The 16,371-nt window shown below is 36.2% G+C and overlaps 1 protein-coding gene across 1 annotated transcript; it reads right to left on the bottom strand.

Annotated features, from left to right (window-relative positions):
- Positions 1-2,063: 2,063 nt before the first annotated feature.
- Positions 2,064-11,485, bottom strand: LOC135685233 (uncharacterized). The gene is made up of 3 exons (XM_065201101.2): positions 11,187-11,485; positions 7,387-7,465; positions 2,064-5,335 (listed from the first exon to the last, which is right to left on the bottom strand). The coding sequence occupies exon 3, from the start codon at positions 5,311-5,313 to the stop codon at positions 4,012-4,014; it is 1,302 nt and encodes a 433-aa protein (XP_065057173.1). The 5' UTR covers positions 5,314-5,335; positions 7,387-7,465; positions 11,187-11,485; the 3' UTR covers positions 2,064-4,011.
- Between the last annotated feature and the right edge of the window lie 4,886 nt (positions 11,486-16,371).

Below are 16,371 nucleotides of genomic sequence, written 5' to 3'. Positions count from 1 at the left end.
TGTATTGCGTATTTCCGCATAATGCTCTCACTAGATTTCTTTTAATCAAAGATTCTAACTCAAAGATTTTTCATCAACACTACCCAAATTCACCAGAGTCTATAGTCTGTGATCACCATAGACAATTCTTTTCTTTCAAGTGAAATTCCGTAGAAGTAGCCATTATCCTTCACGGAGAATGTGTGAAAAATGAATTAGAAGCAGCCTTTATACTACGCTACCGTATGGAGCGATTTTTGTACCGGAGAGGGGGTAAATATCAACATAAATTCGGTACACATGATGAGGCTTAGTGCTGATGATAAACATACTGATGTGCAAATAGTGACGGAGATAGCGAAAAGGCAGGCAACACGGAGCGTTAAGAAAAGTGGGGGTCTTAAAACGTGGGGGGGGGGCAACCGAATAAAAAGTGGCATGACTGGTGATTTATTGGCATTTTTTTGCACTTTTGCAAAAAGTGGGAGGCCATAACCCCCAGCCTCTCTTCTCCGGAGTGCCTGAAAGGACAATGGGGTAAGCATCACTCATTTTATTGAGAAGACTGTGCGAAACAAAATACTTTATTGCGAATATTCTTAGTACTTCTCTGTCTGTTCGTGAAACTTGTAATTACCATATAAGGATATTGGCAAGGTCTCGTCAACTGACCCCCTTTTTTTAAAATGAACCTTTGCTACTACTCAACCATGTTCCTACTAGCTTACACAGAATAGGTTATACGCTGGTTAAACAGTTAATATATCAATGCCCACGTCAATGGGAAGCGAACTACGTCTCTCCTCCGCACAATTATCATTTCTATGTGAGCATACTTAAATCCCAAATACTACACTTTATAGTCCAATACTGATGTGAATTCCTTGGTACAGACATCGTTGGACGGTTTTTTTCAACCAAACAATTAGGCTTCTTTTAATCTTTCAAGAATTTAGAACGAGAGTTTACCGGAAAGTCAATTTGAAAGCGTACCATGCTAACTTAACCGACCATTTTGGCAACCATTACCATATCCTTTTTCAAAAATACAGCCATTCGCAATGGCTCTTTCAAACTAAATGTGTTATGTCTAAGAATGCCGGTACCCCTAGCTGTCGAAATTCGCATTTTAATTACACTTGAGGGAAGTGAAAAAAGAAATTTTTGACCACCCCCCTTCCCCTTTGCCATTTATGATCACTCGAATGTCCGCAAACATTTTCAGCCTCGGCACAGATTAAAGAGCTAAAATTGCTGAAAAATTAACTAAGATTTCTAGAATGCTGTCTGTTACGATCTGCTATTCACAATCATTTTAAACTCGTATTCACATAAGTCAAAGTTTTACATCCTCATATGCTTGATTTTCAGAACTTATGTAAAATAATTTTCAGTTAAGATAAACTTTTTCTATATTCTATGCTTTGGGATATGTGCTGTATTTACTACATGTCAGTGCCCATGGATGACCTTAGAGGCTGCTCGTATGTATTAGTACTAACCCTATATGGTAAATCGAACGCGATGTCCATTACTGTAAAGCTGTATTCCCTGTGTTTCAAAGGATTCCCTAGAAGGGGATCTCACTAACAACCAATCAGTCCGTTATGCTTTCCAAATAACAAAGACTGCATTCTTTGAAACCCCAAGTGGGAATAGTCAGGATGAAGTTCCCCGCCATTTTCTACAACAAGATTGAACAAGCTGGACTCATTGACCATTGAAAAGACCATTGAGTTGAACGAAGATATGCTCAATAAACGTGTGATTCAAGTACTGAAAAACATTGGCCATCTCACGCTGAGCTTCAGTAAAGTATCTTTATGAAATCCATAAAATATTATAGAATATCTGGTGTCTGCTTCACGACCTGAAAATGAAAAGGAACAAGAAATGGTGAGTGAGAAGTTACCTGGCCTAGCTTTTCTTCCAAGCACGCCTCTAAGCTTCCTTTTCTTTAGGACTGGAAATAATTCTTTGCCGGTGTCTTGAGTGTCTTAGTTATCTTTTTAATTCACGACACCGTAATTTTGATTAAATCAACTAAAAATCTTGAGAAGTATGAACGCAAGAAGAAATTCAGCTCACGTAAAAATCTTTGCAACATGAACAATGAAGAAATACATTTTACAACAACATCGTATCAAATAATAGTTCATAAGTATTTAACTAATTATTAATTTAATTGCCATTCGCCTGATGGTTAGGCAAGCCTGATTAAGAAGAACATGAAAATGCTATAATTCATAACTTTGGTCTGGCTTATGAACAATCTTATCAAAACCTAATTGTAACTAAAGAGAGCTTCGTTTAACGAACTGTAAATGACGGCCTTTTTTAATTACACTTTTTTCATAATGTTGTATATTAGTTTTTCCAGACTCAGAATCATGCAATTTTAAGAATATTGTAGTGAATATTGCTCAGCCTCTGCTGTAAATTTGTGTCTCATTTTGCTCAACAGTTGCCTGTTTTGCGACGTTCAAAAAAGGTAATCGCAGAACTGACATATTTCGTTTTTTTTAAAATGCGTAGTTTCTTATTGAGGGTGGCTATGTTCCCCTGAATCAAATCAGATTTAAAAAAATACTTTAAGAATTATTTTCAAGCTCAAAACGAAAACATTTTGAGAATGTCGAGGCTGGGAAAATGTTATCGTAATTTATGACAAATCTAGCTGCAGTTTGTAACCCACGTTCACACCACTCCGTTTTCATATGAAAACGGAGTCAAACTCGTCCAATTTTTGCCTTGCGCTTAAACTGCTCTGTGAAGTGATTTTGTTCAAACAGATTCATTTGAAAATGCAGATAAATACGAATACTTGTGAATACTGTGCGTATGATGGGGTACGCTCCGTGTTCAATGTACACAGCCAAAATAGAGACATTTGAATACTCTACAACATAAATGGCATGCCAAATCGCAAACATTTTAGAATGACAACAAAAGGGTTTTTTACGCAAATCTTATTCACGATTTCATTTCATCCAATTTTCTATTTATAGGGCCAACTTTGTGAGAGAAATCGCGAAAGTCTCTGTTTAAGAATGAGGCTACCAACATCGTTTTTGTTGGAGCCGTGTGAACACTTACGGTATTTATAACTTATTCACTTAAAAACGGATCAGTGTGAACGGACGTCATTTTCATCAACGAAAACGGAGAGAAACGAATAAGGAGAAATGTGAACGAAGCCTTGAGCTATCATCATTAGTAGCATAGCGTGCGTTAGTCCAAGCTGAACGTTAGTCCAAGCTTTAGTCCAAGCTGAACGTACATAGCGTTGGACTAGACTCTCATGTTACAAGACACAAGCCCACTGGACACCTTTTCCCTACTGGTGAGAATTTTCCAGTTGAATATTCGCATGGCAAAACAAAGTCAGGATCTCATATGTTAAAACCCTAAAATGGATGTTAAACCCCATTTTAGATAGGAACAATTAATTTACATTAAAGTTAAGCTATTTAGAGTAAAACTCCTTGTCAAGGATCATGTCAAAAATCTAGTATAGATGTACACACAAACATTTTTATTTATACATTCAAGTCCTGCTCACACTCAAAAATCTAGTGAAGGCTCAGCCTTGGTTTTATCCACAATACAGAAGGATAACTCGACAATATGGAGGTAAGCAGAGTTGGCTTTCTAACCAAAATGTGTGAACAAATATGGATCGAGAGATTATTCGAAACGTTTAAACTTTGCCGTCAAGTATGCATAATTTTCAGAAACGAATAAACGTGCAAGAAAGAATTCAGTTTTCTGAATTACGACAATGTTTAATCTTAGTGTATGGTCTTTGACTTTGGATCATATCAATGCACTACAACAGTTTGATTCTTCATGTTACACTTCGGTTTTTTCAGGAAGTTAGAACAACTAATAGAAAACAGCTCGTTGTTCTCATCCTAATCTGTTAGCCGATTCATTTGTGGGCCTATATAAAGCTGGTAACATTTGAAACTGAGTAGTCCTTACATCGATTCATCCATAGCCAATAGTTCCGTTTCGTGATAACTCCCATGGCTAGGCTTCACTCGAAGGGATGTTGTATCTCGAGTATCTTGATTTTGGAACCGGACTTCTAGGAGAGTTTCCTTTTCTTGGATTGAACCTCTCCGCAGCCTTTTCCTTCGAAACTGTTTCTGCATGATTCTTCTTATTAGTGATCCTAGGAGAAGACAAGCCGGATAGTCCAGTCCGAGTTCGGTTACTAGTGCCAAGGGGCATTGCTTCGATCCTGACCACCTCATCGTCCATGCTCATAGCCTGGTTGGTTTTACCCAGGTCATTCATGCTGTGTGAATGGACCATTTGATGTGGAATCGTCAATCCCCGGGAACGGTCGTTTTCTTTGTTTGTGCGAGCAGATTTCGGGACTGCTCGTTTTCTTTCTTCGACAACCATATTGGGAAGTGCATCGTCCGGACTTATCACGTGAACAGTTCCATATTCGTCATTATCGATTTGGACGATGCTCATGACGGGGGTTTCCTCATCTTCAATTGACCGGACTGGGTACTTTGATGACATTTTCATTGGATCAGGAGAGTGCACCTGGGCATGTATCTCTATAGAACTTGAGCTGTGACTGCTCGTTCTTCGCAAGCTTTTTATGTCAGAGTTTCTCGTTCCGTAAGCACCTGCGCCTAAGCTGTAACTATCCTTGAATCCTTTTGAGTATGTATAATGTTGTCTCGGATCACGTGCGGAGTATGGGCGACGAGCTTCGATTTCATCGTCACTTTCCTCACAGCTCGGTCGCAAATCTTCCTCGGATTTCGAAAGGTACCGTTTCGCCTTGGATTCAAGTCTCTGCGCGTATCTTATCCTATGCTTGCTAACGTTGTTTGTTTTTTGTCCGGTTTTCTTGCTTTCTAGTTTTTGGTTACTATGTTCTAGTTTTTTGCCAAATTTTGCCATTTTCGGATCGATTGTTGACTCGGCAAAGTCTTTGGGCACCGACCTCGGTACTGGTTTCGGAGGCTGACCGGTTGCGGCTAGCAGCGTTGAAACAACCCACGTGTAACGTTGAAGTTCTGTTTCGCATTTCAAGTAATAGCTACCGTGACCATTATTCAATGAAAAAGGGAATCTACGCTTGGATCTAGGAACCATGGAGCACTTTGTCCCGTTTGGTAACTCTAACGTTTTCACAAGTTTCGTAGGTCTTGCGCCCTTTTCTACTGGCTCGTAGAAGAGTAACCACCTCCCTCTGATAACGGCCCAGTACTCCACCCAGCTATTTAGGCCTTCTTTCTTCAGCAGGAGATTTTGATAATATACAATGTTGTCATAGGCATTCTTACTTGTCGCAGACGATTGCATCTTGGCCTTACCACCTCGTTACCTTCAATAAATCAAACAAATTGCTCTTAAAATATTGATTAACTCACTTTGCCAATACACACGAAGAGCGTAAACTTAGATTACATTCTCAAATGCCTCCTGATCTTAACCTGCAAAGCAAAGCATAAATGAGAACCAATCAATTGGCCTAAGTTGTCAAAAGGTGGACGCACACCTGGTACAAGATATTGTATAGATGAAAATAATAGTGTTATTAGTTCTTTGTCGTTTGTTCGTTCTCATTTAAACACAAAGGGAAAGTTTAAGCTTTCCAAGTATTTTCGAAGTAGACAAAATAATTTAATAATTATCCCTTTTTTCTGCTCTTGATCAGCATTTACTGTAATATCGCGGAAAATCATTGAACTTACTGAAAAATTGTGGAAAATGGTTGAATTTACCGCTTGAAAAAACTTGACCATAATTTACAAAGCTAAGAAAATCTTTTTTTCTTCCAGAAATGGGCCAGGTCTCATCCATCTTTGTTTCGGAACTTTTAAAAATAAGTTGTTCTACACTCAAAATAATCATTGTCAAAGCTGTACGAAAAATTAGACGTGTGTGATACTTACATAAGTGTTTTTTTCGTCTGCTGGCACTTGTCAGAGTATAACACGGTGAATAAAGAGAATTACTAAAGAAGTTCATATCAAGGTGCAGGTCGAAATCACGTCAGAGGAAGGATCATGTGTTTTGATTGAAATAGGTTTCCCGCTGTCCAGACACAAAACATTAATGGCAGGTAGAATAGCAAAGAACAGATGAATTAGCTTTTAAATTGAAAATGTTGGAACTGAAAATTCGGAACTGTCAAAACTCCTAACTGCACACGATAGTCAATAAATTTCTTGGTATATCATATTAATTTGAATTCAGTTAATTCCAAAATTCAAACGAATCGTTGTATACAATCAGATGATCGAAGAAACGTTTATTAGAATGTTAGATCTATGATTTTTTATACACCTGAAAAGATTTTTGTCGAGTTGAGAATAGATGTCAAATGAAGTCCGTTGAATAATGTTTCACAAATTCATATAAACAGGACCGTTGATTAGAATATGTTATATGAAATGAAACAAGCTTATGCCAGATATGATGTTTGTTTACCAACCATCGGCTGAATTACAATTGAAATAGTTCTACGGCTAACATCTTGCGTATCAACGCAGATTGAATTATGCATGGGCTTTGAACGTCATACGTAGCCTTTGGCTATTCCATGTCGTTGGAATAAATGAAAACAAGAGTTACAACTTTTGCGTAGATATCTCTAACCAATACAGCTACGCAAAACGTAAATCAGAATTTTTAATGTAACATTTTCTCCAACAACACTTTAAGCAACAGCAAGCTCACATGTTTTTCTAAACTTTAAGAAATGGCTTTGAATTTTGAATTCTAAACTTTGAATTTTCCTGATTTAGTGCAACTATTCAAAAGTTTTATCATTTATTAGCAAGACGATCAAATAAAACCATTAATGATAAAAAGCGAGAAAAGTTGTCAGAGTTTAGCAATTTGTCCAAGCTTAGCAAGCACTTGTCGTTGCTTTATCTATTCTCCTCTCCTGTTGAGCAACGGAACTATGTATAACTTGCATATGAAAAATTGCTAATGTAAGAATGCATTTGGTCTAAATTATATCGCAATGCGCTTTGCACCTAATGAAAAAGATTTGTCTTCATATCCATTGCACTAGGAAATTCTGAACTCTTTCCGAGTTTTTCGTCTGAAACATTCAAAGCTCATCGAAATGCCTTCAAATTTGCTTTGATAAACCATGGCTGTTGCAAATAATTTTCTTATCTGAACATTAAATAGGTCAAAGAAAGCGAGAGACATCTCAACCATACATGATTAGCATGATAGTATCAAAATCAACTTTATTGAAAAACATTGTGCTCAGTACTCACTCACTTTAATGAAGCCCAGTATGCCTGAGCGAAAAATTAATTCATCTAACTTCATTCAATTCATCTTCTTGTTGAATTGAATATCTCATCGTAATTTTGACTTGTACAGTCATATTTTTGAAACTGCAGTACTCACCTTGGGATTTCAGCTTTCAGCAAACACGTACGTGGGTTTTGAAGATTTCTTGAATTCGGCGATTCCGCTAAACCAGCATCTACAAAATGAATGCATGAAGTCGATAAATATCCCAAATTAAAACCTGTTTATTTCAACGCTAAATATTTCATGACGATGCGGTCAAAGCTCTAAGCCACTCTCTGTTTTCAGGCCATCGCAGCTGTTTCTGCACAGAAAGATGTTTGAGCAAATCATGGCTCGCTCACGAAGATATAAGAAAGAAAGGGAATGCCGTCTTTACTTATCGGCACTTTTCAAGCATTGAAAAAATTTCATTCTAATCCACCAACACATCAATATCTGAAATAAAAAGGATTCGCTTTTAAAACCACAATAACTTGAAAAACCTAAGTATTCAAAACTCTAAACGAACTAAACACATTCTGGTATAAAACTTATACACATTTTTGTCTAAAAGATTTTTGTATCCTAAAGCCCTTTAGGACCCTAAAAGATTTTGAGCACTATAAACGCTTTTGACCGAGTACTTATGAATGAATAGCCAATAAATAAACGAATTTCGTGAAAAAAATGATTATCTAATACCTCAAACTATTATTTTAAGGAATGTTTCAAGACATTAATCAATTCACTCTTTTATATTTTATTCTTTCTCACATCTACATTACAGATGTCCTTTCAATTGATTAGCAATCAATTTTTAAGATGCATAAGTACACACTTTTTTATAGATATAAAATATGTATTTTTTAATTCCACTTACAAAATACTAAAATATTTACAAAAGCTTTATTTCCTTTAATTGTATTTTTTCAGCTCTAGGAGAGTTTAAAATTTAAAAAAAGAAGCATTCATTAATTTTCATTTATACTTAACAATTTTAACTTATACTCTTAAATTTTTACAATAAATATTACCACTTCCTCATTAATTATTTAAGTATTCTAATATTTCTACAAGATATGATTTTTAATTGGCCTGATGGAATAAAGAAATCGATGCACAATATTGTAAAACAGCACTAATCCAGTTTATAACAACAACTTTACAATGTCACTCATTTGTTATGACAAACAGCAGCACTAATCCAGTTGATAACAACAAATTTACAATGTCACTCGTTTGTTATGACAATGTCGACGTCATATGACGTCAATCATTCTACATTACAATGTCAACATCATATTATATAACTCATCAAATCTGACAACAGCATCGTCAAAATATCATCCATTCAATATGAAGATATGATCATCATAAGTTGTCAGCCAAAAAATCACATCATAAGATCTCTTTCACCTCGGATGGCAATGCCTTTGTTAAGTTTCATGTTTAAGTTCAGTTTTGAAGATAAGTCAAGTTGATAGGTAATCAATTTAAACCTCTATCTTTGATGCACAAGAAGATTGGTTAGAAACCGTTTGAAGAGAGAGATTTTAGGCCTGCATTTCTGAATATGCTACGTTGCTGTCTCATGAAATATTAACCAAACTTGGTGCTACATAACTACAAAAAACCTTTGTGGTTTCTAAACTGTCGAACGTAAATCACGATTTAAATAGTCAATTAATTATTAAATAGTTTTATTTTGAAGAAACATCAATAAGATATACAATTTCGAAATGACGAAGATAACCAGCTGCTTACAATACCACAAGTTGTGCATATTTATCAGGAATTAGCTTTTGGGGCATTTTAGCATAGCCTCCTGTTCAGTAGCTACGCAACTTCGAAATGTTTTGCTTGTCTCCAAAGATAGACGTCTACCTACATAAACCATAGAGGTACTGTGGCTTATTTAACTAGCCTCCTTAATCTAGCAACTAAGATCCTATGGACCTTCGGCACGTGAAGGCTTTATCAAGTGAAAATCACAAATGCTGATCTTTAAATTTAAGAGAAACCGTCGGCAAGTTCGAGATGAATTTCATGTTTGATTTTATTGCTACCACTTTACCATCAAATATTTTATTGAAGGTTCACTGTGTTAAGCACAGAATGATTCTATATCGTTTGCCATATTCCTTAATTTCTGGTCAGCTCTCACGTTATACCTGAATATTCGTTTGCAATTTAGTTTATTTTGCTGTTCTGTCTATTTAAAGAAGAGAAGATCACGTGCTTTGAGTTTGTCAGAAGGTTCAATGATCTCACAACCTTAAAGCAGCAAGCTTTGAGTGCTTCACTGACCTCAAGTGACCAAACAGATTCTTTTATGCCAAATGGAATGCTTACGTTGATTTTGAGCAAGAATTAAACCAAGGAAAACCAATCAATACATGAATGTTTGTGTAAGGCAAGAAAAAAATAAGTATTCTACCCATGCATTGTCAGGGTCTGCAAAGATGTAAACGGTATGAATTTTAATTAGGCTGGACTCATTTTCTTAGTAGAAAAATTTTTTAGTCCTTAGTAGAAAAACTTCTTGAATCCAAGGCAGATGCAATATATGCAGGGTTGCATCAATTGGTGAAATAGCGGACGCTAAACTTTTAGAGATGTGGCTCAATCTAGATCTTGCCCGAATATTTTGCCTCATTGAGATCAAATTGTCAAAATGGAGTCTGGAGTGCGATAGATTTTGCCCGGCTAAAAAGCTGCAGCCCCCTTACCTCTCATTGTTATATATCCGATACGATGAACTATTGTTTTAACTGACGTATGTCACCGGGCCTAGAGGGGGCATGCCCCTTTCCCCTTATATAGAAAGTGTGAATAGGCCCTGCTTTTGAAGTTGCCTCGCTATGGCTTCAAAAGAATGCAAAACTTCTTTGGAATCGGTAATGCAAAGAATTGAAACCCTCTGACAAGATGAAAGTTTGTCTCAATCAAAAATAATAACATATTTATGGTCTTATGATTATTCTATTTTTATTCTTTATTTTCATTATAAAATGTTCTGTTTATTGGTCTTTAATATTGCAATTTTTGATGAAGGTTGCACATTTCAGAAATCAAATATTCATAGAATCTCAAAACTTAGTTACCATTCCTTGTGCAAGGTAGCGCTACTGAATTTACTTCAAATTGATTGATTAACTGTAACTTTTTCAAAGCACTCTACTTTAAAAAACACGTGCATTTTCAATCATCTTTTTAATTGACCGTCTGCACAAACACTTCCGATCTTTCAAAAAGATTTCCCATTTTATGTCGAAGTCTGCACGCTTATAACTATCAATAATTGAACATGTTTGCTATGCAGGTCTTACAACTGCTTCTCATAAGAGCTGGAATATGCCAATATATCAAGGTATCTCTGCTTGCACTGCAGTGCAGAACCGCGTGTCCTGCTCGCAGTACCTTAGTATCTTCAAGCTCATAAGAGATCATCTCGGTCTAAGGCGACAGCTTAAAAGACTGTCCTTTGCGATGTATTGTAATGCATGGCAATGGAAAATATGATTAAAATATTGCAGGAGGAATAAAAGGAATAGTGGTATGAAAGGCATGACGTCATTCGAAATCAAGAATTCGAACTTGTGTTCATTAAATGTGGAGCATTGCAACATATTCTACTCATAGGTCAAATCAAATCATTGACAACATTGCACAGTCAATTTTTCTTTGTGTTTTATCGAATCTCCTTGAAAGTCACTTCTTGCCTAATGAAAATAACTGATCTAAGTAACATATGAAAAGTGAAACTTTTATTTCACAATTTATAGGGAAACAGAGCTGCACTGTCGGTAGTTATATTGTAAAGACCGAGATTTCATGAACGTAGCTGTTAATCAAAGTAACCATAACAATAAAACTTTATAGTTTATAGCAGTTCATTAAGCTCAAACACTTACATGTAATACTGTAACGAGCCCTTCTGGAAAATCAGCAGTGGCTTGAGGCTGGAAGAACATGCAGAATCAATGGTCTGGCCTAATATCAAACCGCTGACTTAATCTAAACACAATGTCCATAACCTCCAGTTTCGAGACAGAAAGGAAATCATGAAGTTATGTTTTTGTTCCCACTTGAGATATTCAAATTTGCAGGTGGCCGATGAATTATGTAAAAGATCGGTTCTCAAACAGAACTTGCTTTCTGAAAAGAGTATTTGCCAATAAGCCACCAAGAGGCTTTTTGAATATGGCACCTTCCATTACCATGGCAAATCATGAATATATGCGAGAAGACAGAAAGTTAGGTAGACCGTCCGCCGTGTTATCTCAATATCGTAATAACGATAAACATTCAAGAAGAAACAGCGCAATGCGAGGACAAAAAATGCAATATTAGTAAATGTTGGTTTGTCGATCAAATCACGAAGCAAACCTGCAATAAGAAACATATTCTGTGTGTTTGCTTGAGATCGAAGCTATCGGGGAATATTTTTGCTTGCATTCATAATATCTTGAATCTGCACTGAGTCAAATGCTCTGAAGAATATCAGAAATTTAAATGCTAAATGCTTTTCATGTAGTCTCAATACATTTTTCTTTGAAACTTTAATGACTTTTAATTTTCATAGCAAAGTATGATGTCAAAACTTCAGTAAAGATCTAACAGATAAATGAATCGGTTATGTATTGCCATTGAATGAAGAAAGGGAGGCTCATAAACAACAGATGTAAATAAAAATTTTGACAAATGGAGACTTGAAGCCCTAGCTTCCATCACACTCCAACCTCTTTTTATCAAACCCATTTCCTCAAATATCCCCTCTGTAAAACGTTTCTTTTCGCATCATAACATTCAAAACACTCTAAGTTACATTTAAGTATTCTATGACTGTGGTTGTTGAAAAAAACATGATGATATCGAGTTTCAACTTCGACATTGTTAGTCACAGTAATGTGAATAATAACATTTAACTCAACAAACTGTTAACTTGTGAAAGAACGCTTATCAATTCAACAACAACAACTTCTTCGGAAGTCTCAAGAAGAAGAACTCTTCAAAATGGACCTATCTGTCTACAAGAAATCTGGTGGAAAACATCAAACATAAAAAAGAAAATATTTCTACTGTTTGAAGAGAATATTTTTCATGAAAAAAAGTGTTGGCATTATAAACCATTCTTTAAATCTGCTTAACAGAGGGTGAAGATTGTCCTGGGAGTTTTGCAAATGATAGCAACAGATACATGTCTGATACTTTATCAACGTGTTTGCTCAATATTTGAAGATTCGATTAAAACATATAATTGTGGGAAGACTTGTGCAAAAGTCTTGTTGTCCTTGAGTCAGTTTAACAAGTGTTCACGTATTTAACGTGTGAAATACACTGTGTTTTTATGTAGCCTGGCCAATTTGCTTTAAAGGTGTTGAAAGCAGTTGAACAGGTGTCCGGTTGTTTGAACAGGTGTCTGGATGTAACAGAATCATCAAATCACCTGCGTGATAATTTTAAACATCTTCTGTATTTTTGTTTGTTTGTAATATCTGGCTTACAATGAACATCAGCTGCTTGTAAGTTGCAGTTCCGGTCTCGTTTTAAAAACCAAATAGTATTTGAATGAAGAGTTTTCTGGAAACCAGGATATGATGATGCAGCTTTTGGAAGTGTAGAGCTTTGGATAGATGAAGCAGCACTGCCTAATGGCATTGAAAGTCATTTTCTCGTCGTAGCAACAGCTCTCAACGAAATTGAATCTCAAACCTTACAGTTTCTGCCAAATTTTTATAGTAAACTTCACTGAATTTCGAAATATTCATTATTGCACCCCTACCTCTCTCAACAAAGTTTTCTTATGCAGTGTTAAGAGGTTCGATGCCATCCAGTGGACTCCTTTATGATAGCTTAGACATCATTTAAAATTATTAAACTCTACTCCTAACATCGCTTTGGGGAAGAAGGGGTGCGGCGTCCGTCTTTTTTACTGGAAACAGTTAAAATTTTAGAAACAGCAATTAAGCAACTGGGTATTTCAAGGACCTTTGACAGGGATTGTAGGTATACTTCGAAAAATTTCCTTTTGCAGCCTTGAGTACTCCCTACAACTATCGCAAGAATCTTAAAGGTAATGTGTCCATATAAAAGGACTGCGTATACCCAACTTGTCAAGCCATCTATCAAAAGAACGGCTTGCGATTGGTTAGTATTCTTGCGATGCAAAACTGCTCACGTGAAAAGCTAACATCGCAGCAGGGTAGATAAACAGAACGACTGTAATGGCTGGGACGATGACATGAGCAATCACATGTTTCTGAAACCCCTGCAGAGTTGCTTGCTTTAGTTGGACACATTACCTTTAAGAACCAATTTTTCACCCAAAGGTATAAACCTTTTATGGTGTTGATATTTGATAAGAAAAAGCTCTAATAATGTGAGCAAATAATAACGTAAAGACAGCAGTTCTTACAATGACATCCGATTTATTGCAATATGACATAATTGATGTAGTTATTGAATGTGAATGGATAAGAATGACTGTGAATAGAAGTACGCAAGTTATTGAGTGTAGTTACGGAATGGATATGAATAGAAAAACGTTTTTAGTGTATAGAACAGGACAGTTCTCAGTAGCCAATTCAGTAGTTCTCAGTAGTTCTCAGTAATCCAAGTTTCACGGTTGAAACGATCATAAGGTAAGTGTCCCGATGATAGAAGTTTATTGATGATCGCATTAAGCGTGAGCCTTGGAGTAGCAACTTGGAACCGTACTGCTCTATACATTATAAGCGTGTAGAGCTTTGCCTTTTCGACATCGAGCAGTTTATGACAGACTGGTAAACAATAATTTCATTACAAATTTGATAAGGAAAAGACCTGTGCTTATGAGGCCATTTCTCAGCCAATCTGTTAGACATTAAACTAATTTGCACATTTTGAGGTTCAGTTTAAGTGGTTCAAGTTAAAAAATTCTAGAGAGAAGGCTTTTGCGACGTCATTTCTTTGAAACTCTATATTTGGATCTTATGAACGCTTCTTGCCTTAAAGAAACCCGGATTATCAAAATCTGAATGTTCGTAGACAGCCATTAAATCCTCAAATATTTTCACTATAACCAGGACTCTTAGAGCAACACCAATTCAGAATATTATTGATTTAGGCTGGTAATAGTTTCACCAGATATTTGATGGGCGTTTAGTTGGTTCAATTTGTCTTTGTTTTACTAGCTGAGCAAATAGCGCTTTTTCTTTGTCATGTTTTTGTGATTTTTGCTGTACTGTTAAGCCTAAGTTTTCCGTAGGCCCAATGCCTGGCAACAGTGAAACAGTCTTCTATTTACATTCTTTTAAGAAAATATATTTTTCTAATCCATACGGATAATTTCATAGCAATCAGACTTTTTAGTCCATAAATGCATTTATATCGATGCTGCGTGTAATCTTGGTTGCAAGTTGAAAGCATCTTCGATTTACTGACAAATGTTGGTCAAAATATTGATGCTGGTTTAATAATTCTTATCCCAATTTTCAAAAAGGTAACGAATTATCACCCGCAAAGATTGCATTGAAATAGGCTTCATCAAACAAAATGTTGGTCCTGTTGCCGAATGCCAATCCTCTAATTTGCAAAAAGATAATAGTGATATCATACCAGCAGGTATTTGATTGAAAAGTTGATAACAAGTTTAAACACATAGTTAGCCCACATGTAGAAAGCAATCTTCCCAAACATTGCATTAATTAGCCTGTTGATGAAGATCCATGCTTTATATCCATTCGGATTCTGTTGTTTACACTTTTGAGTTTCATTTTCAAGTTTTATTATTGTTATTCTTTACCTTGATGCGTGATTAAATGCCAGGTTTGAGCTGCAAAAGCTTTTGCAAAGATGCAAAATATTGAACATAATGTTCGATTTATTTGGGTTTGCATCTTCTGTTGAATTAATGTCTTGAGAAACAAATAGCAAATAGCCAATCGACAGATTTGGTTATAAGATCAAAGATACTCAAAAAGGCAAATTTCAACATTGCATACACAGCCAGCAAAGTGCACCGAACAGAAGGCCAAAAAGACTCTTTGAATTTCCCCCCAAATTTCAACTATCAACTTGCCAATTGTGGGCTCATTATTGAAGGCAAGTTATAGAGACTCTGCTTTTAAATTGAGGCTTCTTCTAGAATCCTGATCTGTTTTTAAAGGATGCAAGATGTCGCAATATTCAAATAATATTGTCTAATTGACCCTAATAATTGTTCTTCTTGGTTGGCTCTGTAGTGTAAAGCGATTTGGATTAAAATTTGAGCCGTAGTCTGATTTTCCTTGCTCGAAATGGATCAAACTTGATGGATAGTGGTATACTAGGCTTGATGGTTTGATACTGGTATGACGATGGTAGACCCGGTAAGGCTGAACAGTGGTAGTCCAAATGGATGCGATCACACCTTTTGTTAAACAACATCCACCACATATTTGTAGACATTCCCTTTGTTGTTAAATACAATGTAACAGCTGAGATAATCCAAAATCTGTTTAATAAATGCAGACTTGACGAGATATTAATCCCAATCAGACCTTGCTTTGAGGGGCAACGTTCCAAGTCTAAGATGAAATTATTACACATTGAATCGAAAGAAAACCACCCCCCCCCCCCCCCCATTTGCTCAGTGATCAAATTTGATGCACCCAGTCCCTGGGTAATAGACCAGTCGCCTGGGTCTGGTCTTTCGATGTCTGGTCTAAGAGTCTTGTACAAAATGCCTTTTAATGATCATTGACAGTAATGTAATCATCAACATATAACTTGTTGATTTCGTATGAACCTTTAATGTATTGTAATCTCAGGGGGTACTATTACGCCTATGAAATTTATTAAGTTATTTTTATGCCCTTTCATTGAGTTTTAGCTTAATCGCAACATTATCCCAAAGAATTAACCCCATGAAGTCCGGTTTCCACATGAGCGAAATCTTCAGCGAATTTTTCAGCGATTGGAATCTCTTTTTTCTTTCCGGATATAGGCGACTTCGGTAGCGAAATGTGAAAGTTAAAAGGAGATTAACTTCCCAGCGAAACACAGCTTCCCTCTTTCCCTCTGAATGGAAGGAAATACGCTCGGCGAATTTGCTGAATAATTCGCTCAACTGGGAAC

This window comes from Rhopilema esculentum, chromosome 15 (assembly GCF_057945365.1).
Source record: "Rhopilema esculentum isolate cy_ngs chromosome 15, ASM5794536v1, whole genome shotgun sequence".
Lineage (NCBI taxonomy): Eukaryota > Metazoa > Cnidaria > Scyphozoa > Rhizostomeae > Rhizostomatidae > Rhopilema > Rhopilema esculentum.
Note: the sequence above shows the minus strand (reverse complement) of the source record. Positions and strands in the feature narration are given on the sequence as shown.